Source organism: Tupaia chinensis, unplaced genomic scaffold (assembly GCF_000334495.1).
Source record: "Tupaia chinensis unplaced genomic scaffold, TupChi_1.0 Scaffold000555_1, whole genome shotgun sequence".
NCBI classification, from domain to species: Eukaryota; Metazoa; Chordata; class Mammalia; order Scandentia; family Tupaiidae; genus Tupaia; species Tupaia belangeri.
In genome coordinates this window covers 1,120,199-1,131,560 of record NW_006160067.1, presented here as the reverse complement: position 1 = coordinate 1,131,560, position 11,362 = coordinate 1,120,199, and the positions used below count along the sequence as shown (strand labels likewise).

At 39.6% G+C, this 11,362-nt stretch overlaps 1 protein-coding gene across 3 annotated transcripts in view; it reads left to right on the top strand.

The window, feature by feature from the left end:
• METTL15 (methyltransferase 15, mitochondrial 12S rRNA N4-cytidine) overlaps positions 1-11,362 on the top strand; it is a 229,854-nt gene that overhangs the window by 159,644 nt on the left and 58,848 nt on the right. For all 3 annotated transcript variants that reach the window (XM_027775365.1, XM_006157670.3, XM_006157671.2), the window contains 2 exons: positions 1,124-1,315; positions 5,303-5,481. In XM_027775365.1, the coding sequence (XP_027631166.1) occupies positions 1,124-1,315; positions 5,303-5,481 (371 nt within the window). The remainder of the gene's footprint in view (positions 1-1,123; positions 1,316-5,302; positions 5,482-11,362) is intronic.

The following is an 11,362-nucleotide window of genomic DNA, read 5'->3' as shown; positions in this document are numbered from 1 at the left end:
AGAGATGAAACGTTGCTTCTGCAGGAAGGCATTCATTTCAGTCAGTTTCATTTCTCAAGTATGAATCTGCGTAGCATCCCATCCTACATGAGAAAGCAAAAATGTGGGGCTTAAACATATTTGACATATATTTTTCAATGATTTCTGTTTTATTATTGTATTTAAATTGACTTACTCATTAAAGTAATTGTTGTTGTTATTATTATTATTATTTTAATTTGCCAGAGGGCATGTGTGGTCACCAGAGAGAGGCAGAGAAGGCAAGAAAGCATTTACCACCCCCCACCCCACTCCCATGGGGCATGGTCACACCACAATCCCTTCCGCATTCCCTTTTCCTTGTGTGATTTTAGGCATGCTTGCCCATGTGCTCTACATGGTTTCCTTTTTCAAGCCCCTGAGTCTGGGACTTGAATCCTACAGTGGACTATGTGGCATCCAGCTATTTTAAATTCAGGCATTAGGCTGGCGTTAAAGTTATTATTTTGAGGGACTAGCAGTAGATGTAATGGCTATGTTGCTGGATTCCCATGTAGTCGACCAGGGTTCACGTTCCGGACCTGGTGGCTTAAACTCATACCAGGTGCATGTGTGTGCATGTCCAGCATCCGGAGAGGAGAATGGAGAAGGGATTGCATCGTGGCCATCCCTCCTAGGGGGTGATTTCTCACATTCTGTCTTTCTGTCCTTCTGGCAAGCACATGTGCCCTATAGCAAAAAACTTTCAAAAAAAAGTTATTATTTTGATAAACTGTCATATGCTTCTTTTCCTACTCATACATTTTAGAAAATGTTTTTAAGAAAACAATTAAAGCTCTGGTCTGACTGATTTTTTTTTTCTGATTTATGCAAGTTACATACCTTCACAAAGGTATGCAACAAATTGTGTTTATTAGCAATAATAACATCATCCTAAATCAGCTCTGCTATTTGAAACCAAATACCAGATGTACAGTTTCCATAGTTTGTGTATCTTTCTATAGTGCTAAAGCCTGTGGTTGGTCCTCACTTAATAATATTAGTTCAGTAATCTAACCATTGGATGCATTCCCTTCCGTTGATCGTAAGCTTTAAGAAAGACATTAACAGAAGTATTTTCTCCATTCCTTTGGTTTGTTCACAGTAAACAGATCCGAGCAATGCTAGGCCAGTTCAGCCAGGCTGAAGCCTTATTAACAAAAGCGGGAGTACAGCCAGGGACTTTGGATGGAGTTCTTTTGGATCTTGGATGTTCCTCCATGCAACTTGATGCTCCTGAAAGAGGTTTTTCCCTTCGGAAGGACGGCCCTTTGGACATGAGGATGGATGGTGGCAGGTGAGTATTGATAAAGCATTTCTCCTTGCAAGAAGAAATCAATTTCTCAAAAAACACTCTGAATTTAATTTCCTTTTTAGACTGCAGAATTCCCATCACACGCCCACACCTAACACTACCCATACATAATAAATCAGTTTTGTTTGCTGCTCATTATAGACTTCAGTATTTCTCTAGATTTGGAGTTCTAAAAGAAAAATAATTACTGTCTCTAAAAAGAAGATGTGAAGAGGCTAACTTTCTTACCGAATCTTTTTCATGGATACAGTATGGCTTTTAGCCTACTCATAATTTTGATAAACTTCATGATACTGAAAAATCGTATGCTTCTTATGAGAAGCACAAGGCATGATCTTTAATACATATTCTACTAGAGTACAGGATCAAAGCTGGATCCTCAGGGTCAGCAATTGTATGTTTCGTCCTGTGTCTTGAGTGGTTACTTTGGTGGAACCTTCTCCAGAGAAACCGCAGATTATGGTAGTAAATACGGACTACATGCGTGCGGGTCATCTTTTCCATCTCCTCTTCACATCTCACCCTAGTGTTTATTCTCTGTTATTCAAACAGAAAGAGGATCACATTCTAGGAGAGACTAGCTATAATTTCTTTTTATCTAGATTAATTTAAAAACTTAGATTAGTGCTCATGTCTATTTTCAGCACTGGTCCAGAGACTGAGCAACCTGTACTCACAGAAGCTAAATCTTACTTTTCTCTATCATATTTTGCACCCTCCGACACTCTGCTGTGTCCTGTGGTAATTATTCACATACAGACTTCTCTCCATGTTGTGACATGACCTGTTACTGTGGATCATCTTTCAGCTACCTCCTTTCGCACGTGTTGTTGGCATTCATACGATGAAGAATGTAATCATAAAAGAAAATGATAAAAATCCTTTAAAACCCAGTGACTAATAGTAAAGGTCAAACATAGTCTCATGTTTGGAGATTGAAGTGGTTGTGCAGAGGTAATAAAATGTCAAGCAAAGTTTTACTGTTCCTCTGCCTCGCTGAGGAGCATGTCTGCTGAAATACAATGATCAAAGCTAGTTCATGGTAGTAAATTTCCATATTGTTAATGTAAAGACTTAACAACCCATTATAGTCTGCGAATCAGAGCCCCTGAAGTTCTCCCTCAACAACTCCAAAAATAAGGTTGTTCCTGAGAACTAAACTCTAAGTCATATCTGACACAAGACATTAGAGTTAAGCAGATATGTCTTAAAAAGGTGAATGGCTTCCAGGTAGATAGCATAGGTTGTAACCTTGTCAAAGATACTAGCAGGTCTGAAGAAAGTATGTGCTATTTAGAAAGGGGGAGCTGACCAATGTGATTCATAGAAAAAGGAAGATCAGAGATGGCAAATGCATGCAGTGCTAGTCCAGCTGGTTTTATAGGGAGAGGACGTCCAGACCAAGTAATATAACTCCTCAGATCCTGGTGCTCTGATCCCATGATAAAGATGGATACACGCAGCTTTTGCAGTCTGTTTCCTTTTAACACTGGCATCACTATTTTTTTTTAAGTTTATTTATTTACTTTTTACATGAGAAAGAGAGACAGAAATAGACATCCTAGTAAGTCCTCATGCCGTGATCCTCTCCCAGCCTCTGCCTGCCTGAATCTTGGGCACGTGCATATCTTACATGTACAGGAAGTCCTCAGGACGTGAATCTGCGACCTCCAAAGTGGGTCCAGTATTACATGCAGAGCGTTGTGTTACCCAGCATCACTGACTGGCCCAAATACTAGAGTCTTGAAACAGAACTCATTCTGTGCCAATCCAAATTTCAGATTATAATAAGGCTTTTCATGTAGCAGAGAGAAATTCACGGTTTCAGGGACCTGAGAGCGTAGTTCTGTTGGCAGTTTTAATCTTCACTAGAAAGTAATAAGTTGGCATTTATTTTAATATTCCCTTTGTCTCATGAGTTTAGTTACTTACTGTGAGTCAGTGAACACTGAAGGAGATTTTGTCACAAGATAAAGAGCAACACGATTTTGATCACAAGATAAAATCTCTTAACCTGTTAGAGTGGGGTCCGATTTTGGATGTTGACCTCTTGGGCATATGAATGTCTTTTCCAGAGCTGCCCCATAGCCTGTCAGCTCTTCAGAGTGGTAACCTTCTCTCTAGTAGCAGGAGACTGGAAACTCCTCTGCTACTATTTAGTGTTAATATAAGAGTGAAAACTATAATGCCTGTTTGTTCACTGAACTTCACTTGACCAAAGTGCTGTTTCAACTTTATACTTAAAAGTAGAAGGTATCATGAAAATCTGCCAAGTATGTCCATATTATTCTTAAAATTGTCTTTGTCAAGCCAGGCTAGACCCCGTGGAGCTTAAAGTTACCGTCACTAGAAAGGTTCATTCTGCAGCTCAGCGCTGTGGGCAGTAATGCACAGCTAGGTAAGCTCGAACAGGGGTTTTGCCATTTAAGACAGCAGGGATGACTGACAAACACATAAAGGGGAGGTCTAAATGACATAGGTATTCATTGAGTATCTTCTCTGTGTCGGGCATTAATTACACTATCTATTTTTACAAGTGCATGCACACCTCATTCTCCTAACAAGTCTGTGAGGTAAATGTTGTTTTTTGCATTTTTCTGGTTAAAAATTGAGGTTTCGCTAGATAAATAAACTTACCTAATATGAGTAGCAAGGCTAGGTTTCTAATCTAGATTGATCTGACTCTAAATACCAGATCTTCATTCTGAAAAAGCTGAAGAACTAAAGCATACGGAGATGAAAATGAGGCTACTTTATAAGACATTCATTGGTCTTGGGATGTCATGGCAGTTAGACAAAAAAAAAAAACAAAAAAACAGAGCTAAAACCCCCACAATAATCATAGGATCTGGAAAGCAAGACCCAACCAAAAGAACAAGAGAGAGAGAGAGAGAGAGAAAGACAGAAAAATAGAGGACATAGCAAAATAGGAGACAAGCCCAGGAGAGCAACACGGTTTTTCTCTCGGAGGCACTAGACATGTTAACAAGGTGTAATGTAGTATTTTCAAGGAGAAATTCAGTTGACAGCCTCACTGTCCTTTAAGATTCTCAGCTGTTAAATCAACCATATACTTGTTACTTATGAGTCCATACAGCAAGGTGCCAATAATCAAGCCAACAAATTTACACTCTTAGCAAAGCTATCTTTCCAATCAGCAAGGTCGCAGTTAGCTCATAACTTAGCATCTTTTGGCTCATATTCCCACAGTGCAGTAAACTAGAACGGTATGACAGATTGAGTGCTATTTCTTGCTGCTAAGTATGATTTATTCTATTTGATCAGAGGTTGGTGTTTCTTTTCTGCTTCTACCTGAGATTACTACCCAGGCTTGTTGAGTACCGTGAGTTGATTACCAGGTTTTACCCCATGGTGATCTTTATCATGGATAGATGAGCCAATACTATTAAATGTTGGAAATAATGTATATTATTGCCATAAAGGTGTTCTGGTTTTTGTGAAGGAAATTGACCACTAGTATCTGCTTGTATTGATTTTTCTAAGTTCAGTTTATCGCCACAAGCAGTTAGTTGCAGTCTCAGTTAAGTTCCTGAGATCAAGGCTTATTCAGATATCTTCAATAAGCCTTCTATCTTCTATACTGGAGAAAAAAAAAAAGTGGTAATTAAAATTTTGTGCAACTTAAATCCAAACTTTTTGTTTTCACTATTTAGTTTGAGAGAAATCAACACAAGCAATAACATCTTTGTGAATGAAAGTGGAAGATAGTAAAATATTTTAACTTCCTGCTTGTTTGACCTTGATGAATATTGCAAACTGCCCTCATTGGCTATCATCATGAGTATTTGAAATGGAAAATCTGCTTCGTCCATGTCAGGTACCAGGCTTTGCCTTAAAACCCTCAGACGCCCTCTTAGACTGTACACGCCTGGTGTTATGTCTCTGAAGTTCCACCCCTGGTCAGTGAAGACCAATGACAGTGAGCCAATTGCCTCTTCTTGTGCGTAGGTGCCCTGACATGCCCACCGCTGCCGATGTCGTGAACGCCTTAGATCAACAGGCGCTTGCATCCATCCTAAGAACATATGGGGAGGAGAAGCACGCCAAGAAAATCGCATCAGCAATTGTTCAGGCCCGTAGCATCTACTCCATCACTAGAACCCAGCAGCTTGCCAGCATCGTCGCAGGTACCCTCAGTGATTCTGAACGGCATATGGGGGCAGGTACATAGAGAGATGAGCCTCTCAGTCTCTCTGTCTCTCTCTCACACACACATGTCTATGTATCTCCTACACACTCCCAGAGGGATTCATTTATACTTAAAATTGTACAGCGAAGAATCTTGCTTATTCTTCTCTAATATCAGCTTTGTTTTGGTTTACAAGTTTCTCCCCTCCAAAACCTCTCAACCACACAGTTTTAAAAAAATATACTGCAGTTTGCTGATTAGAATAATATTTAAAAAAAAAATAAGGTAATTTATCATTTGCCTCTACCAAGGTGAAAGACGGAATTACAAGAACAAAAGAATTTCTTGACCCATCACAGTGGTTGATGAGCATCCTGTATAAGATCTGACATTCCCTCTCTTAGTTTCCCATTTCTGCATTTTAATATTTTGGGCAAAAGGAGAATTGCATTGCCCAGCTGCTAAAATAAAACCCAGTGACTCATACGTCTCTTCTAAACAACCAGCTAACCAAGGGTATGTGATGTGTAGGTTACTCCACTCCGTGAATGCTAACTAAATCAGCCAGAAGGGATTATTGAAACGTTTCATCTTTTCTGCATTCGTCGCCATAAACCTCTTGAACCTGAGTCTAGCTAGGAGGCCCTTTATTATAGCCTTTCTGTTTGAAGCCAAAGTTGTCTCACAGCTGTGTTCCATGATGAAAGTTCTTCAAGGCAAAAATACAACTCCTGTAGTTATTTAACAGAATTCCAATGGTAAATTCTTCATCTTGTTGGACCATCTGAAACCCTATTTCATTTTTATTTACCAAATGTATTAAAATTTCTTTTCAGTGGTTCCTATTGAGTTACTTATTAAAGAAGTAGAAAAAAGGAATATTTGTGTAACCTATAAAAAGAATCTGATAGTCTGCCTATATCTTAACATTATTCAAAGTTTAAGTAATAAAACTTAATTATGAATTCATTCAGATCCTTAAGATTTAGAGATTAATATAGCAATTGTTTTATGATATAATTAGAGTATATTCTCTTTAGTTATGATAGTAGGATATAAAGGCTTGACTAGTCTTTGATTTTCTTGAGCTGCATACTTCAGGGCCCTTCCAACTTACCACTGATATTCTGTTAGGCAAGGAAGAGTAGAATTCTTGTGATTATGTGACTATAAAATGTTTCATGATCTGTTTCCCCTAAAAAAGTTTATACCCATATGCTGACATTCAGTTCACCCTCGTCCTGTATCCCTGTTTTTCTTCCCACTCTATATTCACTAATGTATCTTCATTGTATCCTTTCTGTCCTGTCATCTTGAACAGTTAACTGTTGTGTGTTTTTTGTCTCCTATATTAGAAAGAAAAGCAGCGACAGGTCATATTTCTTATTCATTAGAATATCCACACTTTTGGTGTATGAAATGAGGGCTTAGAAATAGAGTACATCCTTGCGTTGATTGTCCAGGTATGAGACTTCATGTGATAGCCTGAAGTCACTGAGGGTTAGGGAGGGTCGACAGTGTGCTCAGGGTGAGAACTTCATTAATAACAGAGTTAGACTCAGAATTTTTTTTGAGAAGTTTTTTCTATAGGGCACATGCACTTGCCAGACAGACAGAGAGAGACAGAGAGACAGAAAGTGAGAAATCACCCCCCCAGGGGGAGATGGCCACACCGCAATCCCTTCTCCTCCATCCTTCTCTCGGGATCTTGGGCACGCACGCACATGCGCCCGGCGTGAGTTTAAGCCACCAGGTCCGGGACTCAAACTGTGTTCAACTGTATGGGAGTCCAGCAACATAGCCATTATGCCAACTGCTAGTCTCTCACTTAGAATTTGAAAGCACATGAATCTGACACATAGCTGGGGATCCTCCTTTAAGAAATGAGCCTTTCTGTCCCTGAGGATTCTAATCTATAGACTTGGGTCAGTAACACTGTGGCGTTAGATAGAAATTTTATGAGGATGTACAATAGGAAGGACTCAAGTGTTTTCAGAAAACTTTTGTGGAAAGCACATTAGGGCTGTGATAAATGAGATAGTAAAAGTGAGGATATCCATATATAGGTAAGTAAAACCTCATTGCATTAAATAATAAATCGTTACAACATTTAGTTCTATATAACAGGTTCTTTTTAAAAAAGAATTATTTTATTTAACTTTATTTATTTATTTTAATTTGACTAGAGAGGGACAGAGAGAGAGAGAGAAGGAGGGAAAGCGAAAAAGCAAGCCACTAGGTCCAGGACTTGAACCATGGTTGGCCGTATAGGAGTCCAGCACCCTTAACTACCATGCCAACTGCTGGCCCCATAATGAGTTATTTTTTTTATGTTTTAAATATCTGCTCATAATAATCTAACTTTATTGATGATAGAATTTTTTGGAAAAGAAAAACATGTATGTGTTTCTATTTTATCTTCATTTATTCAAAAGGGAAAGGCTTTCTGGTAGGCAGTTCACTGGGCACTAAATGTGGACTGGAAAGTGAATCATACATCTTCTGTGTTCAAGAAGCTTATAGATTAAGGATGCAGTCAAGAGACTGAATAAAGACAGTGTAATACACTTCTACTTACAAGGAAAACTTTCTTATGTATTATAGTCTGGGATTGGGACTGTGTAGTTAGTAGAAAAGTGGATAAAAGAGAAGTATGGAACCTGTACAAATGCATATGTATGTGTACATTGGGCCTAAGTGTAGTTTCACAAAGTCTGCCTATGTAAACCATACCCATCACAGAACAGGGAACTTAAAAATGTTTGTGGAGGCACCAGCAGGTGGTGTGATGATTAAGTGACTGGAATCCCCTGTAGCTTGGCTTAAAACTCACCCAGGGTGCACGTGCATGTGTACCCAAGATCCTAAGAGGAGAATGAACGAGAGCAGATTGTGGTGTGGTCATCCTCCTGGAGGGGGGTGGGGGAGAGGGCAGAGTGGGTAACTTCTCACTTTCTGTCTGTCTATGTGGCCATCTGTCTCTCCAGCGAGCACATGTTCCCTATAGCAAAAATCTCTCTCTTAAAATAAAAAAAAGTTTGTGGAAAAGTGGAATTAAAGAACAAGTCTGGGGCCAGGTGGTGGTCTGCAGGCTAATGTGGCTGGATCCTCGAGGGTGACTGTGCAGTTTGTGTCCCAGATCTGGCAGCTTGAAAACACATTGAGTGCTTGTGCGTGCCCAACGTCCCGGAAGGAGGATGCAAGAGAAGAGATTATAGCATGGATGTCCCCCTTGGGAGGTCCTTTCTCACTTTCACTCTCTTATTCTCTATTTGTCTCTCTCTACTGAGCACACGTACCATATAGCAAATGAATATATAAATTACAAGGTTATTTTGGAACAAAATACTAAAATCCATGTATAGTTTTCTTTTGATAATGCACATTTCTCATAAACTTTTCAAAGAGCCCCCTCATGTCCTATACACTGTGGTTATAGTTTTATTAAAATGAAGTAGAATTTAAAGGTACATGTAAAGCAATCTTAATGAGGATATTTTCTAGACTTTCATGATTTCTTCCCCCCAACCCCGGTCTTTTATAATTACTTTATACACACTTACCTTGATTGTATTTTTTAAAGTGATTTACCTTTATCAAGAATTTCCAAAGTCTCCAACTTTGTTTTCATGGAAATATCAGCCGTCTTTCCTTTTGCATTCATATTTCATCAGTTTTTGTAATAGATGAATAAATTATGCACTGACAATAGTGAGCTCTGGGGCTGTAAGCACACTGCTCTTTTTATTTTTAAAAAATAATTTGCTGGGGGTGTGTGCTCACTGGAGAGAGACAGAAAAACGGAATGTGAGAAAACACCCCCTGTGAGGCATGGTCACTGATGGAGATCTGCTGAGTTCATTTAATGGGGGGTCTATTAAGAGCTACTTCTTAGAGGAAATACAGGGAGCAATGGAGAAGGCACAGGAGGGATTCTTATGGGGACCGTTGCAAAGTACTATCCATCTGGTAGCTTGAAACAATAGAAATATATTCTTTGATGGTTTGGAGTCTTCAATTCTGAAAACAAGATGTCGCCAGAATGGGGCGAATCCTTCCTCGACTGTTCCATGCTGCTGGATGCCAACGATCCTATGCATCCCTTGGCTTGTAACACTCGCCATAATCACTTGGCTATGTCTGAACATTCATCTCTGTGTTCACATTTCTCTCCTCTTGTCAGACCACCCCCCCCAATCATGTAGGATGCAGGGCACACCCTAACTCGGTGTATTCTCATGAACTTCATTATATGTGCAAAGACTTGATTTCCAAATCAGGTCCACAGTCACAGGTTCTGGCAGACTTGAAATGTGGGGGGCATTCCTCAGCCCAGCACATTTCCTACATAATACCTAATTCAGCAAGCATATAGTTGGACAGGTAATGATATGCAGTGAGTATATCGAAATGTCTTTTGGATTCTACTAAGTTCGCATTAAATATGTTTAGGACAATCAAGTGGTCTGAGAAATATGTGGCATAGTTCATGACTCATATTAAAACTCACATATTGATGGAAATGTAAGTCAGTTCTTTGCTTTCCAAAGTTAATAATTCGGTAGGGCAAGGAAGGCCACCATACTTGGCATCACTATATGCTCAGTGGAATTCTATAATAAGTCAGGTGATTAACGTGCAGTTGATACAACCTAAAGACCAGTGCCTTTGCTAAGAGAAATCATTGTATTTCCAGTACTTTTCTGTATCAGAGGAGATCCGGAAGACAACTTTGAGCTCTAAGCTGGAGCAGAGCACTTAGAACCACTATGAGCTTGCCCACAAATGATCCAAGTAGTAATTTATGAGCAATGTGTAAGGTCATTCCAGAAACAGCATGTGCAAATTCACTGTTCAGACTACCACACCTGCTCAAAAGTACACTATTCAGAACTGCCAGCTATGAATTTTAATATAACTATTTAACACATGTAAAATCTCATAGACAGTGTTTTCTCCAAAAGTGATTTATGAATAACAAGTCATATTTTATTAAAGATAATTTTTATTCTAATGCTGTTATAGTTAGAGACATAAGGTCACGAAGTCTGAGCAGAAAATGTCCAGAAAGACTCATTTAATCCAGAATTAAACTTTTCATCACCTCTAATAAGCAGTCACCTAGCTTCAGCCTTTTCATCTTTATCGCTCTTGTTCTCCTCTTTGTTCCAGTGAAGAGATACCATTTTAGCCTGGTTTCCAGTTCTCTAAATACAGCACAGGCCTAGAGGCTTTTGAAAGGATAGAATCCTTACAGTGAAGTTCTGACTTCTCTCCACGGTTTACAAATCCCATCACGAACTCGTCCCTGTCTGCCTTTTCGTCTTCATCTCTCTTTGTCTCTCTCTCCCCCATGATCTCTGCTTCAGTCAGAACGAAGCTTGTGCAGTCTGTCCAGCACACCATTGTCACTGTCCTGTGGGCCTTGGATGTCTTCCTGGGATGCTGATCTTTCTGCTTCTCTCATATCCTTGTCACACCCCTACCTTGTCCTTGGTTAAGTCCAGTTCAACCTTTAGTGCTTAGTTCAAATGTTGCTTCTGCCAATACGTTTTTCCCCGGTCTTATTCAGATTAATTGAGATGATGATGATGATTCTCTCCTTCTCCTCCTCCTCCTTTCTTCTTCTATGTCGTCTTTTTATTTTTTTTATTTTTTATTTTATTTTAATTTGCCATAGGAAACTTGCCAGAGAAAGAAAGCATCCCCTATGGGTCATGGTCATGGCACAGTGCTGCCTTCTCCCTCCTTTTGGGATTTTGGGCATGCACACACATGCCTGGCATGTTTGCTAAGCCCCTAGGTCTGGACTCAAACTGCTTGGTTGGCCAGGTGGAATTCAGCCATCCTAATCACCACACCACCAGCTGGCCTGAGAC